This window comes from Brassica napus, chromosome C4, assembly GCF_020379485.1.
Source record: "Brassica napus cultivar Da-Ae chromosome C4, Da-Ae, whole genome shotgun sequence".
Classification (NCBI taxonomy): Eukaryota; Viridiplantae; Streptophyta; class Magnoliopsida; order Brassicales; family Brassicaceae; genus Brassica; species Brassica napus.
Window position 1 is genome coordinate 14,711,708 of NC_063447.1, and position 19,792 is coordinate 14,731,499.

The window sequence follows — 19,792 nt, forward strand, 5'->3', positions numbered from 1 at the left end:
TATTTATAGGGAAATTTTGATTTTGGTTAGGTTTACAAAGAATTTACGTTTGATAATAACGTGACCACCAATGTGCAACTGCATTCCTCGAAATTGGTCGTTAATCAGATGGTAAATCGTCGATGTTTCGTAGTCGTATATTTACGACTACATGAAAGTTAGTCGTAAACGAGAAGTTAATTACGACCAATATACGATGAGAACTATTAGTAGCAAAATTAGTCTAAGTTACGACGAACATTCAGGTAGTTGTAACTTAGTCGTAAAGTCGAAGGTAATTTACGACTAACATTTGTAGTCGTAAATCGTAGTCGTTACTCCCACGTTTTCTTGTAGTGCACGTTGAAGATTAATGGGCCTTTACTCTTATTAATTTTTAAGCCTTTTATGCATATATGTAATCACCATCGTTGTAAGAACATCTATCGAATTACGATCATCAAATCAAAACGGGTTCAATCCTAATTTCTTCCTCTCTATCTTCTCTTCTACCTTGCTCTTCCTCAATCTTCCCCCTTTCTGTTCTACACAGATAAGCTCAGCCCCTGGACTTATCACATAACTGACGTCGGGTTTATGCCGCCGACTGAAAAAAGAGCGAAATGATATCAAGTGAAGGGGCAAAATTGGAATTTAACAATAATAGACATAGAGTGAATTATGGGCTACACTGGATGGGTAAATATGTGCCTATACCAGTAAAAAGCCCAAACCAAACCGAAAATCAAAAGAATCAAATCGAAACCGAAGAACGCTCGGGCCTAAACCATTACCAATGATGAGAGACTCCCCCGGCCAGTTTTCAACAATTGTTTTTTCAGGCCACCTCTGTTCTTTCACAGACGCTGCCATCAGCGTCAACGTCAGAAAAAACACTACGACGGAGCCAAATTTGACGGAACCAAAGATTAAAGTACCCGTTTCACTCTTTGTTGAATGCCGTGCGACTGAAAAAGTGAAACGTAGCTGACGCTAAAATTTCCAGCGTCCGTTTCACTCTTTGCTGATTACCGCACGACTAAAAGCCAAGTTGACATTGTTTCACGGATGTTGTGTCCGCCATGGTTGATAAGTGTAATTTGTTGATGCTAGTCGCAGCGTTCATGAAAATAACAAAGCTAATAAAAAAAAGTTCTTATATTTCAAAAATATTAAAAAACTACCCTCTCCGTATTTTTTTATCTGACGTTTTACAATTTTACACGAAAATTTAGAAAGCTGTTGCAAATTCTTTTTAATCTTTTCAATTGCTTTAGATTATTTATTTATTTAAAATTATGCAAAAATCACGTAATAATACACGGGTAGAAAAATCATCTTCTGTCATTATTTGCATTGGACTTCGTAAAGGTCAATTATATTGACACAAAAAATCACTAAAATGCCAACTATTCCCAAACGGAGGGAGTAACATTTTGATAAGTGTTCAAGTGGAATTCTCGCAAATTTACTCTACTCATTGAAAAATGAGAGCTTTTCTTCGCTTCGCCTATTTCTTTTATGCCCTTAATAAGTACTTCGCCTATTTCTTTTCATGCCTTGATTAGTAAAGAGGTAAAAATACGTTTCTGGAAGTGCAATATCATTATTTTAACCGATATATTGTTATTATATTTTTAAATGGCTAAACATTTAAAAAATTCGGAAATCATCAATACAATTAATATGGAGATCTGATATACAGGAAAAGTTAGACTGTTTTCATAACTCCCATTATCACAAAGAAAAATATTTGTGCTTATAAACCAAAAGTTGGTGTAAGATGTATTCAATTAAACATTTGATGTGATTTGATTTTTAATGGAGTTTTAGATGATTTCAATTTTTTTTTTTTTTTTTTTTTTTTGACAGCAAACATTTACAGACTCATGTAGACTCTGTAAACCAAGGTGGTAAAACTACATCCATGTGCACGACGAAAGACAGTTGTTGCCGAGCACTACGTGCCAAGCTATCCGCCCTTTTGTTCTCTGTCCTAGGACATGAACAATTTCTGAGTTGACAAAACTTTGTCGCAAAGTCTTGATATCTTCCAGGTAGCTTTCAAATGCTGGCCATTCCTCTGGTTCCGAAACCATCTTCACCAGTTGAGAACAATCCGTTGCAAACGTAACCTGAAACGCCTAAATTTCGCATACATTCCATCGCCCAAATCAATGCCTCCATCTCCGAATGAAGAGGTGAGAGGGATGCCCTTACATTTCGTGCTCCCAATAAGCCATCAAACCCTGGCAGCGTGCTATGCCATCCTTGTCCTGAAAAAAATCCTTATCTTTCCAAGAACCATCCGTGAAACACCATCGTCCTATGGTCCCTATATCAGGCCGTACTTGTACTTCCTGTACCAATCTACGATCTTTAATAACTTGTGCTCAGCCCACAATGTTGATTCCACTTCTGCCAATCTCAGCATGTCTCTTGGGTCCATATCTAAATACTGAACACTTTGTTGTTCCGACCCTTCCAAATATACCATAATATCCATGCAAACTGGTGATCCACCATTTTTGGATTAAGTCTCCAGAATAGATGATCCATATTAGCAAAAAGAGAGCCAATTGGGAAAATGTTTGGATTTGATGGGATCTTGGATAATGCCCACACTTGACGTGCTGGAGGACATTCAAAAAACACATGGTTTATTGATTCCTCCGGAGCTCCGCACCTGGCACAGCAGGTGTCTCCTTGCATCCCTCGTGCTTTTAATGTTTTCGTCACCGCTATACAATACCAGCTGCCAAAGAAAGTGTTTTAGCTTCGGAGGACACCTCACCTTCCAACAGTATGCCTTAAGGATATCCACATTAGGGCCATAAAAATCAGGTGGTTTCTCCTTGTCAGGATAAATCCTTTCTACCTGATATCCTGATTGTACCGTATATTTTCTATTTTTTGTGAAATGCCATTCATTCCTATCTGCCAACTGATTTCTGCCCAATGGTATACTCTCAATTATTTTTGCATCTTGTGGATCCACCAAGTCCCTAATTGCCTGTACATTCCATGTGCGTGATTCTTGATTAATGAAATAATCTACAGTGAGGTCCGGGTAACTATTATGTAGGTTTTTGTTGGCTGGTCTCGGGCGAGTGGATGGGAGCCAAGGGTCATTCCATACTGAAATAGATGATCATGTTCCTACCCTTTTAATTAGTCCTTTATAAACCAGAGATCTAGCAGAAGTAATACTCCTCCAGCCATATGACGGGGAGTATGAGCGAATCGGTTCCAGGGGTGAAGAATTCATGTAATACCGTCCTTTGAAGACTCGAGCAAAGAGGGAATTTGGCTTCTCGATCAGCCGCCACAACTGTTTAAGTGATTTCAATAAGTTGCAGAGATTTAAGTGACTTTTGTTAAACTACTCTAGAATATCACCTAAAACTATGGGATTTGAGTTTTAATTTTTTTAACTAAGAAATCATACCCAAACACCCTAAAATCACCTGAAAACTTTAAAACTCCACAGCTTAAAATATTTTCAATAACAGTGGATTTCAGAGTACTTTAAGAAATGTCAAATTCAATAACAGTGGATTTTAAATGAGTTTTTAAAATTCATTTTTCAATAACAATGGATTTGTCATTTTAATACAAATCACCTGAAACTCTCAGTTGAATACATCCCCCTAATATTAAAGTCGCACAAATTCAAAAGAGCGGTTGGATTTGGATATGTTGGAATCAGTTATTATCATCTTTATAAACCCTTTTTTTCCCTAAATACTTCTATATATATATAAACTCTTTCTCAGACTTATTCACATTATATCAGACTAAAATATATTCTTTTTAATGTAACATATTTTATACGCAATTCTATTAAATAATCATTTATATTTTTTTTGTCATCAAAATAATCTTCAAAAACGACTAAATCTCAAGTTTTCGGCGGTGCCGTAGTCTTGCTTTGACGCATTCGAGTCTTGCTCTGAATTGACTGTCTCTCTATCTCAGAGTCTTAGCTTCCTTTTATGATGTAATGTTTATGTTTGTGTAGTTCTTCAACTCCCCTTTCTATTGTAGTCTGAATGTTTAAGTTTCTTAATGAAAGTAGTGTTCAAAAAAATAAAAAATCTTCAAAAAAGAAAATAACCACAATAGTTTCTTTTTATTTTGAAAATTTTAATTTAATTTTTTTATTTTTTTAAATTTAAACTCCACCTTCAAAACTCCACCTCTTAACTCTAAACTCTTGTATAGATTAGTTAATTTTAGGATATAAATGTATATTTATCTCTAAATAAAAGTTTTTTTGTCATTTTCTTTATTGAAAGCTATTTTTGTGAAAATAAACTAAAATGATTATTCTAGAGAATTTTTCTATTTTATATTTTTCCACTTGTAAGTTTTGGAAGAAAAAAAAAACAGTTTGTAAAACAATTAAGTACTAAGAAGATTGGGTATAGTTTCCCTACCAATTTTTATTTACTATTCAATATTTGCACCACGCTAATCACAATTAATGGTATGTATCAACCGTGTATAGCAACAGTAGTGACATACGGCTTCAAACTTTGCTGGAATATTCACATTATATACGTAAAGAAGAACAGAAAAAAGTGGGGCACTAAAGGGGGCTGTCTTATAGTTGGTAATGTGAATTAAGAAGCTGGCAATGCAACTTAATGTAGGACAACTCCATACCTCAATCATCAACCCATCTGAATAGATAATGCAACCCAATCATTTCCTCAGATATCCCCTATATATTATTTGTGAAACATTATAGCTTTTTTTTGTAGCCACATGTCATCACTAAAATGATTCTTAAAATTATTAGAGAAATATGCTGGTCTATCTAATTATATAATAAACTTTTTATTAAACTAACCATAAATTCATTATTAATGTCATTTATTATTTCCTTAAATAAAGATTACGGAATTGCCTAATGTGGATAAAATATATATGACAATTAATGATTTTGAATAATAAAGATCTGATAAAAAAAATGTATCTTCTATCAAATTTTTTAATTTAAACTATTAAAATAATTTAAAAAAAAACACAATAATCATATTATAAAAATTTAGATTTTTCTGTATATTTTATATTTTGAATTTTAAAAAATTACTATAAATTACTAAAACTGTTAAAAGTCTCACATTCAAATTTTGCAATCCATGGTTTAAAATTTTTGTTATGACAAAATACAAATGATTACAAAATCATATAAATAAAAGTCTAATTTAATTAATCATTAAGATTTAAAATATATATGTATATATATCATTCTAAATTAAACTATAAACCATATTGAATAAATAAATATTTTAGTTTCAAAATTTACTTTGAATAATTTTTTTTGATAAAAGTTTTGAACTAACATTGATAAAATTTTTTAAATTATCAATTACTAAAATTATTAATCCCACAATGAAAATATTGTTATCAGTAATTTAAAGTTTTTGCTATTAAAATACACATGATAAAAAAATATATGAGTAGAAAGCATCATTTAAAAAAAAAAGACATTAATATTAAAAATATACTATGTATGTTAATATCATTTAAATTTAATTACATATCCTATCAAAATTTTTTTTAAAAAATGTTTGGATTAATAAAATTGATTTATACGTTCGCACCAATTTAATTATATATGTAATAGTTACTGACTTTTAATTATTCAATATATATTTATTATTTCATAATATGTAAGAACATATAATACATAAAATAATTTATATATATAATGTTTATTATACTCTTGACTGTGATTGATACAATATAAGTTATAAATTTTGCTAATAAATTTGTTGTCAAACAAAATCAAGAATTCATAAAGGAAGTCACGTTGTGAGATTCTGATTAGTTGTTTCGCTGGAGGCGTTGAAACGGCCCTCTTAACAGCTCACTTGGTTTCACATTCCTCTCCATTTTGGAGAATATTCTAATTGCTTGTTATATAAATATATGTTCCTCTCTCTCACAAAAAAATATTACAGCATCGGCAGATAGAAAATGGCATCGTTCTTGGACAAGGCAGCTTCTACTTTTAACGAAGCCAAAGAATCTGTTACAGCCACCGCTGAATCCGTCGGTGCCTCTCTAACTGAGGCTCAGAAAACCGTCGCAGCCTCCGCTGAAACTGTGACGACCTCTCTAACCGATGCTGGAGAAAACGCTGCAGCCTCCGCGGAAACCGTCAAGAGGTCTTTAACCGATGCTGGAGAAACCGTTGCAGCCTCCACAGAAACGGTCAAGAGTGAAGCCGCAGCAGCACCAGAGAAAGTGTCTAATGTGTCAACACAGGTATGTTTTTTTGTCACTCTTACATCGTTTTACATTTATGTTGTCCGAAAAGCTAAAACGTATTGTAATATTACGGTCTTGTGTCTTTAGGCAAGAGAGGTAATGGACAATGTTTTATCAAAAGGTTTTGAAGGACTCAACACCTTGCTTCATGGTTTTGAGGAGAAGAAGACTGATATTTCCTCCAAGATCGTTGACGTTGCTACCAAGGCTGTTGCTGGTGCATCGAGCAGCACCACCGTCGCAAGCCGAGACGTTCCTATATCCACAGACAATCAGGTCACAGATTTAAAGCAAAACTCTCTCTATTCTCAAAACTAAATAAAAACTTAAATTGTCTCTTAGTAGGAGATTGTAATGTATATTTATTATTTCATAATATGTAAGAACATATAATACATAAAATAATTTATATATATAATGTGGGTTGCAGCCTTTGTTGGCTGGTGAGCGTGGGGCTGAGACGACTCCGTGGTGGAAAAATTGTTGTGGAGTTCTTGATCTTCTCAAGACATCTACTTCAAAATGAAAGGCTAATGCATTCACCATGAAGGAAGGACAGAGCACTAGAAGAAGGAACCTATCCCAAAACAACTTTTGATTATGTATTTGCTTTCTTTTATTTTATTTTGATTTGTTATTGTGTCTATCTTAATTTTCGTTGTTTTTTGTTTCACTTTTCTGTTGATAATTCTGTTGAGTCTTGATTGTTTTCAAGAAGTTGTGTAAGAGCCAATAAACCCAAAAAATGTAATTTCCTTTGTGATGAGTGACGGATTCTAAGGAACTTCTAAAAGCTAAACAAACATTCACAATAAGTTTCTCAACGTAACTAGAAACAAGACTCTTCTATATACAAAAGAAAACTCAAATTCAAGATTCATACAAAAGAAAGGGAAGACATCAAGGAAAATAACATTTTTTCTGTCAACAGGAAAAATAACTTTCTTTAACAAAAGAACCTTTAAAATCGAAATAAATAAAAATAATAGAAGTAAATATCATTGTAATAAGTATAAATAAGAAATATTTGTTTTTATTTAAAAAGAGGACATATGTAAAGTTAAGTTGTCATCTGATATACATTATCGAAAAGGGTTATTTAAGATTGTTTACTTGTGGAAAAGGCTTATATACATATGGGATTAACTCTTATTAGGTATTGCGTTCCAGCAGGCAGTGATTGTTGATCGGAGCTTATATTGTAGTTTGTGTTCTCTGTGTGATTTGGCTGATTGTCGATGGTTTCCAAAACAAAGGAAGAGGATGAGAAATCCTCAGAACCACCGTCGTCTCTGACTCTTCCTTCACTTCCTGAAGATGTCATCGTCGACATCTTAGCGCGTTTATCAAGATGCGACCATCCAACACTCTCACTTGTTTCCAAGCACTTTCGGTCACTCGTTGCTTCGGCTGAGCTATACTCAAGAAGATCCTTGTTGGCCTGCACTGAGGACTATCTATATGTTGTCCTCGATGACAAAAACTCCTGTTATTTTTACCATTGGTATATCCTCTGCCGGAAAGCCAACGGCAGTCACTGCTTGGTTCGTGCCCCCTCGACGTTTCCCATTTTGTATTACGCTGCAAGCTTTGTGGCAGTGGGTTCTAGGATATATGTTTTTGGTGAGATTGACCATACAAATATGACGACAAATGCGTTTTGCATGGATTGTAGAACCCACAAGGTGGAACCCATCCCAAGCATCCCTCTTCTTTTGGTTTGTAAATTCACTGGCTTCATCCACGGGAAAATATATGTAACTGGATATTGCTATCATGACAATACAAAGAATGTGATGGTGGTGTTCGATACAGAAACACAAATGTGGGAGCATGCGATGATTAAACCAGAGAGATGAGAGTAAGCTGTGCTTGTGTGGTTTGTAAATTCACTGTCCTCATCCGCCGTCATACTCGCCGGACTTCCACCGTCATTATCTCGAACCGGCTCTGTCCCTTTTGAAAGGTTACAAATTTTGGTCTATATTTAAGTTTAATTATCAGTTTAGGTTTTGATTATCAGTTTAGGTTATCGATTAGTGATGATTCTGTGTTTGGTTAGGGTTTTAACTATTTAGGTTTGGTTAATTTCTTGGCAGATGTCAGGAAATGATTCTCTGTCCCTTTTGAAAGGTTACAAATTTTGGTCTATGTTTAAGTTTAATTATCAGTTTAGGTTTTGATTATCAGTTTAGGTTATCGATTTGTGATGATTCTGTGTTTGGTTATGGTTTTAACTATTTAGGTTTGGTTAATTTCTTGGCAGATGTCAGGAAATGATTATAGCCGCTATCTATCTACTGGTGGTAAGAAGACTTCTGGTGGTAAGAAGACTTCTGGTAGTACGAAAAGTTCATCCCGTCATACCAATCCGGGTAGTTCTTCTAGTTCTCAGATGGCCGAGAGTTTGGCTGTTCCTAATAGCCAGACGCAAGCTTCCCCTCCAGCTCCCGCCCCAGCTCCTCCAGCTCCCGCCCCAGCTCCTGCAGCTCCCGCCCCAGCTGCAGCTGCAGCTGCTCCCGCCCCAGACCCGGCGGCAGATTTAGCGGCAATCAATATGATTTTGGCTAGTCCTGGACATGATCGTCTTCCTCACCTCCATCCAGATCGCCCTCCAAATACGCTTTGGTAAGTTTTTTAATTTTAATTCATTGTAACCATTTATAATATTTTCATATTCTTATAATTTAGTCCTCTCAATTGCCTTGAATTTCCTGTGATAGGTTTGATGACGATGTAAGCGTTGCTGCATCGGTCCGTCGAATCTTTGAAAGAGATTTCAAAGAACCGCATGCTAATTGGAAGCAAACCCCCGGGGATGTTGTGAGACGTTGGTTTGAATCATTTGCGGTAATTCATTTAATTTTCTTGAATTTTAAAATTTGTAAATAATTAATTTTATGTTCATGAATGTCTATTAATTTGCCTTTTTGTTGTGTCAGCAAATGTATCATTGGGATTCCGGTATAACATCCCTCGTTCGCAACTCTTTCGAGGCTAAATTGAAACTCCAGTTGACTCGCCAAGTTAGTCGGTGGAAGAGTAACTGGCGGAAAAAAGGCGATGCAGCTATGCCTTTGTGGTTTGACCCAAATGTTTGGGCTGGTCTTGTTGCTTATTGGTTAGATCCAGAATCTGAAGTCCGGAGTTGTAACAGTCGGGCAGCTCGTTACTCTGACCCTGATGGACATGGACCGTCTAAGCATCGTTCAGGTCAGACTTCCTTCAGGGCCCGTGCACGAGTGATTGTAAGTTCTTGTTTTTCTTATCTTAGTTAATTTAAGTTGTGTTCTGAAATTGCCTATTTTATCTAAGTTGTGATCTCATTTTTAAGGTTTAACTTGATCTTTTAAATTGTAGGCTGGGCAAACTGGATGTTCTATTCCAGACTTGCTTGGGGTTCTCGAGATCACTAAACGAAACCCGGATGGTTCTTTTGTTGATGGCAAATCTGAGCAGCTCTACAACGATGTGACATCTAAATTTCAGGAATTATCTCAGGCTGTTAGTGATGATCCCGAGAGCACTGGTTCTAGTGGCCTCTCTCCAATGGAAAAGAACAAGATCTATTGTGAGGTAATTTATTACTGCTTTCAATCTCAAATTTTTAAAGTCTTCTTTGATATTGATCCTTCTTTGATTTTGTATGCAGTTCGCTCCCCGCAAAAAGGGACGACTGTATGGAGTGGGTTCTCTAAATACATCTTTACGATCTGTTCCTGCTTCGTTTCCTTCTAGCAGTACTAGAGACCAATCTTTGGAGAAGATCATCTATGACCAAGCTCAAAAGATTGAGAGCCAGGGAAATGAAATTTTGAAGCTGTACAAGATCGTTCGTCATCTCGCTAGCAAAGACTCTACCGTGGCCGACATTCTCTAGTCTGAAGACGTGTCTTCTGCTTCTGGTGATGATGATGAATCTGATGCTATTTAGTTTGTTTTCTATCACTTTCTAATGACTTGAAACTTTTTTGTATGTGTTTGTGTAATGACTCTTGAATTTCTTTCTATTTTAGTAATATTTTCGCTAACTATTTAAATCTCTTCAGAATTTTATAAATGTATAATAATTTATAAAATTTCAAATTCTGCAGGAAAAAAATTAATTAATCGCAAATGACTTGCAAATTTGCGACGGAACAAGCCTCGCAATTTTGCGACGGAATAAAACCCTTGCAAAATTGCGACGAAACTGTTAATTGCAAAACTGCGAGGAACAACTAAACCGTCGCAAATTTTTGCGAGGAAATCAGTTCCGTCGCAAATTTGCGAGGAATATCATTCTGTCGCAAATTTGCAAGGAATTTATTTCCGTCGCAAATTTGCGAGCGTTTTGCGAGTGATTTTCATTTGCGACGAGCGATTTGCGAGGGAACGTGGTTTCTCGCAAAATCCTCGCAATAAGCGATTTGCAACGGAAATGCGATGCAGTTTTCCCTTGCAACTGACGTGTTTTCTTGTAGTGATCGTTATAGAAGCTATGTGTACGAGCCAAAGGAAAGTAATTGGGAAACAGGCGATATTCTGAATTCTAAGCATTGGGTGAATGCATGTGTGGTTGATGATGTATTAATGTACAACCACTACAAGAAAACAGCGGTATTCTGACGGACATTCCGACGGAAAATGAAATCTTCGGAATATCCCGAGGAATTTTCGAGGAAATTCCGAGGAAACACAAAATTTGGTTTCTTCGGAATTTCCTCGGAATATACCGACGGAATTCCGAGGAAATATTAATCCGTCGGAAAATTCTTATGGAATACCGACGAAAAATGTATTCCTCGGAAAAAACCGATGAATTCTGAGGATATAATATAGCCGTTAGAGAGCCGTTGGGGGATTTTAAAAATTCTGAGAAAATTCCGATGAACTAGCCGTTGGCGTCGGAATTCCGTCGGAATTTCCTCGGGCTGACGGTAGGATTTCAACTATAAATACAAGCACCCCTCTTCCTCTTCATTCACTCCATGTCTTCATCCTCCCTCTTAATTACTCTCTTACACACGAATTTGATTCATAAAAAACATGTCTTCTTCAAATTATTTTCGTTCTTGGATCGATCGACCTCATTTGGATCCAAACACGAGATTGCTTACGGAAGAATACCAACGAGGTATAACCAATTCATTGGGTTAGTTCACCGACAACCGGAAGCAAAAACAGGTATGTTAAGATGTCCTTACTCTAATTGTAAAAATAGAAAGGTTATTAAAGAGTGGGATGTTTGGACTCATCTATATTTGAGTGGGTTTACACGAAGTTACAAAATTTGGTATCATCATGGGGAAACTGATTATGAACATGGTAGTACTAGCGAACCTCAGCCATCGGTTAGATTAGAAGAACCAATTAGAACAGATGTAGTTATGGTGTAGGTACTGAGCAGATGGTAAATGATCATTTTAGAGGGGAAGATTTACCCAATGCACAAGCTAGGAGATTTTATGATATGTTGGATGCTGGAAAGCAACCATTGTACGAAGGTTGCAGAGATGGTCATTCAGCTTTATCATCTGCTACAAGATTGATGGGCAGTAAGACAGATTATAATTTGGCTGAAGACTGTGTGGATGCGATTGCTGATTTTGTAAAAGGTATTCTACCCGAGGATAATGTAGCTCCTGGTTCATACTACAAGGTTCAGAAACTCGTAGCTGGTCTTGGTTTATCGTATCAGGTAATAGATGTATGCAGCGACAACTGCATGATTTATTGGAGGGCGGATGAACAGCGGGTTACATGCTAATTTTGTGGAAAGCCTCATTATAAAGATACGAGTGGAAGAGTTCTAGTGCCATATAAAAAGATGTGGTATTTGCCTTTGACGGAAAGGTTGCAGAGGTTGTATCTGCCTGAACGCACAGCGCAACCAATGAGATGGCATGCGGAGCACTCAACAGATGGTGAGATCAAACATCCTTCAGATGCAAAAGCGTGGAAGCATTTCCAATCAAAGTATCCCGACTTTGCGTATGAGAGAAGAAATGTCTACCTTGGATTATGTACTGATGATTTCAGCCCGTTTGGCAAGAGTGGAAGACAGTATTAGCTATGGCCCGTCATTCTTACACCAGAGCATCCTAAGAGATCACTTGATGTGTTTCTTCAGCCACTAATATATTAGTTGCAACAACTATGGGCTCAAGGTGCTGAAACATACGATGTTTCTTGTAAAGAAAACTTTCAAATGCGGGCAGTACTAATGTGGACAATAAGTGATTTTCCAGCATATGGTATGTTATCTGGATGGACAACACATGGAAGGCTATCGTGTCCATATTGTCAAGATAACACTGATGCTTTCCAACTAAAACACGGAAGGAAAATGTGTTGGTTTGACTGTCACAGGAGATTCCTACCACCTGATCATCCATATCGTAGGAGTAGGAAGTTTTTTACGAAGAACAAGAGGGTGTTTGACAGTCCACCTCCGGAAATTTTTGGGAAAGATTTGAAGACACAACTAAGAGATTTTGGTGAAGAAAGGACGCCAGACGTCGGTGGACATGAGCGTTTTCCGGTAGATGCTGTTGGAGACCTACATAACTGGCACAAAAAAAATATTTTCTGGGATCTGCCATACTGGGAGGATCATCTGCTAAGGCATAATTTAGATGTCATGCATATTGAGAAGAACTTTTTTGACAATCTCATGAACACGATCCTTAATGTTCAAGGTAAAACAAAGGATAATTTGAAGTCAAGACTGGATTTAGTCGATATATGTGCTCGTTCAGAACTTCATGTTGATGAGAATGGTAGGGCTCCTTTTCCCATATACCGACTTGATGCAGAGGGAAAAGTTGCGTTCTTTGATTGGATTTCAAACGATGTGGAATTTCCAGACGGTTACGCATCTAATTTGCGTAACTGTATCGACAGAAAGGAAGGAAAGTTTACTGGCTTGAAAAGCCACGATTGCCATGTAATGATGCAGCGCCTCCTTCCGTTCGCCTTCAAGGAACTATTACCACGAAATGTTCATGAAGCAATTGCAGGGATAAGTGGTTTCTTCCGCGATTTATGCACGAGATCAGTGACTCTTGAAGGTATTGAAAATTTGAAGACTAACATAGCCGTGATTCAGTGCAACCTTGAGAAGATATTTCCTCCCTCATTTTTTGATGTTATGGAGCATCTTGTTATTCACCTGGCAAGAGAATTGGAACTTGGTGGTCCTGTGCAGTATAGATGGATGTATCTGTATGAGCGGTATATGTTCCATTTGAAGAAGATGGTGAAAAATTTAAGTAGGGTGGAAGGTTCTATAGTCGCACAGATGATCAATGAAGAAACTTCAAACTTTGCCGAGTACTACTTTCCAGCAGAAGTTCAGACCAAAAACAGAAGACTTGCTCAGCATGATGATAGAGGCGAACGGGCAACATATCATGTTACGGTTCCAGATTTTCACAGACGTTGGACGACTTAGCGGAAAACCAAAGGACCGTCGACTTACTGAGCAGGAGCGCAGTAATTTGCAAACATATTTGCTCACCAACTGCGAAGATGTTCTTCAATATGAGAGCTAAATAAATTAGCTTACTAATTTTTATTTTAACAAGTTGAAATTTAAATCTTAATTAATTACATTATTGTCATCATATGTACAGGATTTTCATGGCAGAAAAGCGGTTCGAATATAGATACGCTACAGAGGACGAGCTAGAAGAAATGAAGCAGAGAGAATTTTCTGGATGGATGTTTTCTTATGTGAGTGCTTTAAACAAATTAAAATATCATTTATCACATATTTATACTAATTCATATTTATTGATATAACATATATATGTGCTATTAATATAGGTGTCTGTTGGTTTGGCCAGAGGTGAAACATTTGACGATTGGATATGCGAGATGGTCGTTGGACCAGAATTTGTTGTGAAGTCATATCCAAGATTTTGCACTCGAGGATATGCATTCACAACTCAGAAGAGGAGACGTTCGAGTACAACTTATAATGCTGACGTTTGTTCTGCATCAGGAGATGATGTATACTACGGACACATACGTGAGATTTTGGAAATCAAGTATTTAGGCATGGTTGGATTGCGATGTACTGTTTTCTATTGTGATTGGCACGACAACACTCTAGATCGAGGTGTGAGAACAGATGCATTTGGTGTTACATCAGTAAATTCGAGGCGAAAACTGCAATATTATGATCCTTTCATTCTTGCTTCTCAGGCCGATCAGGTAATTAAATGTTAATTATTTACAATGATTCATCATCATGTGTATTAATTTATAATTTTACTAATAATTTTTTAAATGTTACAGGTTTGTTATATCAAGTACCCCCGGGTAAGGAACAGAGATGATCCATGGGTTTCTGTTACAAGACTCAACCCGAGAGGCCGAGTCAGGGAAGTTCTGAGCTGGAAGACCCACTACAACCAAGCACATCCGGCAACTTAAGTGCAGCAGAAGATTTAGCTGGAGTTGGCCTTGTAGTCGATTTAACCGACTTCGGAGAGGAAGCCGTCGTTCACGTAGAGGATGAACCAGTGATTGGAGAGTTTCACCAAGATCCAGATTCAGATTCATCTGGTGATGATGACTCGGAAACAGACTAGCATCGACTTTTTTTTTAATAGAAATACCGACGGAATTCCGAGGAAGATAAGGGTTTCCTCGGAATTCCCTCGGAATATTCCGAGGAAATTCCGAGAAAATAAGATTTTTAAACCGAAAACAACGTTTTGCGGTTTGAATAACACTTATATAACCCTTATTAAGTGTCTTAGACTGATTATGAAGTCAAAAATTTGTTCCCTACCCTATAATAAACACTTTTTCGATTGTATGAACGAAATCCCCACAACATAAGAGAAACACTTATACACCTTAATGAACGGTAAAGGGAATACTTTCAATTCGTTTTGAATTTTTGTTATTTCATGGTTTATGATCATCTATACAAAGAATCCTCAATGGTATGCATTACAATTGTATAAGAAATGAAATACGGCAGAAAAAATCGATGTTTTGAAACCCCAAACACTAGTTCCTCGGTATATCCTCGGAATATTCCGACGGAATTCCGAGGAAGATAAGGGTTTCCTTGGAATTCCCTCGGAATATTCCGAGGAAATAGGGTTTTTAAACCGAAAACAACGTTTTGCGGTTTGAATAACACTTATATAACCCTTATTAAGTGTCTTAGACTAATTATGAAGTCAAAAATTTGTTCCTTACCCTATAATAAACACTTTTCCGATTGTATGAACGAAATCCCCACAACATAAGAGAAACACTTATACACTTTAATGAACGGTAAAGGGAATACTTTCAATTCGTTTTGAAATTTTGTTATTTCATGGTTTATGATCATCTATACAAAGAATCCTCAATGGTATGCATTACAATTGTATAAGAAATAAAATACGGCAAAAAAAATCGATGTTTTGAAACCCCAAACACTAGTTCCTCGGTATTTCCTCGGAATATTCCGACGGAATTCCGACGGATATTTAAGTATCCGTCGGAATGTCCTCGGAATATTTTCATTTAACCTGGCAAATATTTCGCGAAAATTGAAATTGGAATTCCGAGGAAATTCCGACGGGTACTATCCGTCGGACCCTAGGTTTTATAACCACGAGCCGCTTCTTCTTCCCCATTTCTCTCTTCTTCCTCTCCGCCTCCTCTCCCTCCTCTCCGGCGATCTCCCCCTTCTCTCCGACGATATCTCCGGCGATCTCCCCCTTCTCTTACACAAATCATGTAAGGACCCTATCCCACTCTCTTAGGTTCTATTTGTTAGGTTTTTGTGTAGATTTGATAGATTTTTGTTAGGGTGATTGGTTAGGATTGTGATTTGGTTGTATAATAGGTTTAGAATTGTGATTTGGTTGAATAATTTGTTTTGTTGAATTGATTTAGAATTTTTTTATAAATGTTTTTATTTTTTTTGTATTTATAAAATCGATTTTTGTATATAAATTCGATTTTTGTGTATAAATTCGATTTTTGTATTTTACAAAACGATTTTTGTATATAAATTCGATTTTTTGGATTTTACAAAACGTTTTTTGTATATAAATTCGATTTGTGGATTTTACAAAATATTTTTAATATCTATAAAATTTTTTTGTGATTAAAAACTATTATTTGGGATTTAAAAAAAAAATATATATATATATAATATAAATTTCTATATTTATTAAACATTTTCAATATTATTATAACTATTTTTTGTAATTATTAAACTATTTTTTATTTATTAAAACTATTTTTTGTTTATTAGAACTATTTTTATATATTTATTAAACATTTTTAATATCTATAAAACTTTTTTTGTGATTAAAAACTATTATTTGGGATTTAAAAAAAAAATTTATATTTATATTATATAAATTTCTATATTTATTAAACATTTTTAATATTATTAAAACTATTTTTTGTATTTATTAAACTATTTTTTATTTATTAAAACTATTTTTTGTTTATTAGAACTATATTTATATATTTATTAAACATTTTTAATATCTATAAAACTTTTTTTGTGATTAAAAACTATTATTTGGGATTTTTTTTTTTTTTAAAATTTAATTTATATATTTCTATATTTATTAAATATTTTTTTTAAATTTATAGGTCTCATGATGATCAGACCCGGCCTCGACAGCGTCGTGGTCGTGGTGGTACGGGGAGCCAGTCTCGGGATTCCAGCCATTTTCATGATTTTCCTTTGCCCCACAGCTCCTACCATACATCTCCCTCTGCTGCACCCGCCGCTCCTGCTCCTCTCGCTCCCGCTGCTGCACCCGCTCCCGCTGCTGCACCCGCTCCCGCTGCTGCACCCGCTGCTGCACCCGCTCCTGCTCCTCCGGGTCCTCCGGACGTGATGAGTGTTGCGGAGTTGGTTCGTCAGCCCGGTCGTGATCATCTTCCCTATCTCACTCCGTATCCACATGGACGGGGTCAAACATGGTAATTAAACATATTTTTTTTCATTAAAATTTGATTCATTATTAAGCGTTTGTTCTTTTTATTAGGTTCAACCGATCCGGAAACGGGATCAGCGCATGGATCAACCGTATGATGTACTCGGCCCTCGACAAGGGACATCCGACTTTCACTGACTTCCCTACCGACAAGCAGCATCTGTGGTTTCGTCAGTTTGCGGTAAGTATTCTAATTTTTTACTTATACTTTTAATCTGTAATATAAATTTTCTACTAATTGTGTTTTTTTTTCCAGCAAGAATTCAACTGGAATTCCGATGAGACGCTCTTTATCTATCACCACTTCGTCCATAAAGTTATGGACAACTATGGGAAGCAGATCTACGAGTGGAAGAAGAAGTGGGAAATCAACAAGGTTCGATTTAATTTATTAAACAATTTTTTTATTTATTAAACAATTTTTTTATTTATTAAACTATTTTCTTTTTTTTTATTTATTAAAAGGTCCCAAAGTCGATAAACAACACGGTCTGGACGGAGTTGTGTGCGCATTGGGATAAGGAAGAGACGAAAGAAACTTCTTCCACCAACTCCACCAACCGCATGAGCGACCGTAAAGGGAAGGGCGTCTTCAAACATAACTTGGGTGCTCAATCTATTGCCTCTCTGGGAGATCGCATGGTAAGTTCAACCGCTTTTCCTTCAATTATTTAAGTTTTGAAATTTTATTTTTTGTCCATTTCTTCTAATTTCTAATGTTTTTTTAATTTATGTTTTTTTCAAGGCGGAAGAAAATGATGGCGAGCCGGTTGATGATCTCGCCCTAATGAAGAGGGCAGGGCGTATACCAACAAGAAGACCGGCCAGATTGATGACGGTCTTGTGAGGGAAGTGGTCAGTCTGGTCCAAACTCAGGTGCAAGACGAAGTGTCTCAGCTTCAAACCGAGGATGACGCTTCGACGACTTCGACCAACTTGTCCCGGTTTCGAATCAACGAAATCGTTGAATCCGTAAGTTCTTTTTTTTTTTAAAGTTCAATTCATTTATTTCTTGATTTAAATTTGAAAATTTGGCTATTTTCTATTTCAGTCGGTTCCAAAGAAGAAGGGACGTTTGGTCGGTTTGGGTCGTCGCACCCGGTCGGTTCCTCCTTCTTCTGCACCACTGCCCTTTGTTGATCCAGAAGTACTTACGGCTCAGTTGAAGGACAAGGATGATCGCATATCTTTGTTGGAGACCCAGATGGCGGCTCAACAGGCGGGCTATGAGGCACAGAGGAGACTGAACCAGCAAATGATGGAGATGATGCAGAGGATGTACCCGAACGAGGTGTTCCCGGACGTGCCAGACAAGTAGTTTTTTTTTTTTTTCAAAAACTCGGAATGTTTTATTTTTATTTCTACAACTTTGAATATTAACTAATATGATTTCAATTTTAATTTTAATTTTATATTTTCGAATTTAAATTTCAAAAATTTTATTTTTTTTAAAAAAATTAATTATTTTTAAATTCCGAGGAAATGAACCCTCGGAATATACCGAGGGACATGTTCCTCGAAATATACCGAGGGACTCATTCCTCGGAATATTCCGAGGGACCCGTTCCTCGGAATTTTCCGAGGGACCCGTTCCTCGGAATTTTCCGAGGGCTCCGTTCCTCGGAAATTCCCGATGAAAATTCCAAGGAACATTTCGTCGGAACTTCCGAGGATTGGACCATCGGAAAGTCCATCGAAATATCCCGAGGAAGTTCTCCCTCAGTATATTCCGAGGAGCTTTTCGACGAACTGGTGGTCCTCGGAGTTTCCTCGGAAATTTGTTTCCTCGGAATTCCGTCGGAAAATTCCGAGGGATTTCCGAGGAAAAATAAATTTCCGAGGACTTGTTTCGTCGGTATGTCGTCGGAATATGTCGTCGGAATAACGTTATTCCGACGACATACCGACGATTTTTTTCCTCAGTATGTCGCTGTTTTCTTGTAGTGAACCATGATCGGGGGGTCGTGAACACCTAAATCAGAAGTCTTGGGGAGTGGTGGAAGGGGTGGAAGAATTGTTGGCAGAGACATTAGGTTCACAGTGGTCATATACTGTGAATTACGGTGGGAATATGGCTTTGCTTTTCAGAAGAACAAGTAAGATTTGGTGTGCGGAGATTTCACTGGAAAGAAGTCAAGGAGGGGAGATTTGGGGTAAAGTGGAGTGGTGTGATCAGGTTTTGACTAATAATTTTGGAATTATGAAATCTCTAGTTGTTATGGTTTGATGCATGAACTCTCCTTCATATATATATAATATATATAAAACTTGTGTTTTTAATTTAGTAATTATGTTCAACCTCACCCAAATGCCACGATGAATTCTCTTTTCATTAACCAAATTGAATTGAAGATTTGAGTGAGTAAGTTTTTCCTTTGAGAGAAACGCCACGGTTAAGGAACCTTAGAGCATGATTAACCCGGGATTCTTAGGATGAAATTATTAGCGGAAGTTAAGAAACTGTTTCTTAACTTTTAACTAAAAAAGCTAAGAACCGGTTCTTAAACTGCTAAGAACCGGTTCTTAGTTTTTTTAGTTAAAAGTTAAAAAACAGTTTCTTAACTTCCGCTAAGAATTCC

At 36.5% G+C, this 19,792-nt stretch overlaps 2 protein-coding genes across 2 annotated transcripts; both read left to right on the forward strand.

Annotated features, from left to right (window-relative positions):
* Positions 1 to 5,930: 5,930 nt before the first annotated feature.
* On the forward strand, positions 5,931 to 7,027 carry LOC125585365. Its single transcript, XM_048754295.1, has 3 exons — positions 5,931 to 6,258; positions 6,349 to 6,537; positions 6,692 to 7,027. The coding sequence occupies exons 1-3, from the start codon at positions 5,968 to 5,970 to the stop codon at positions 6,785 to 6,787; spliced, it is 576 nt and encodes a 191-aa protein (XP_048610252.1). The 5' UTR covers positions 5,931 to 5,967; the 3' UTR covers positions 6,788 to 7,027.
* A 472-nt stretch (positions 7,028 to 7,499) lies between these two features.
* On the forward strand, positions 7,500 to 8,893 carry LOC106359364 (F-box/kelch-repeat protein At4g39560-like). Its single transcript, XM_048755509.1, has 2 exons — positions 7,500 to 7,979; positions 8,528 to 8,893. The coding sequence occupies exons 1-2, from the start codon at positions 7,500 to 7,502 to the stop codon at positions 8,891 to 8,893; spliced, it is 846 nt and encodes a 281-aa protein (XP_048611466.1).
* Positions 8,894 to 19,792: the final 10,899 nt, after the last annotated feature.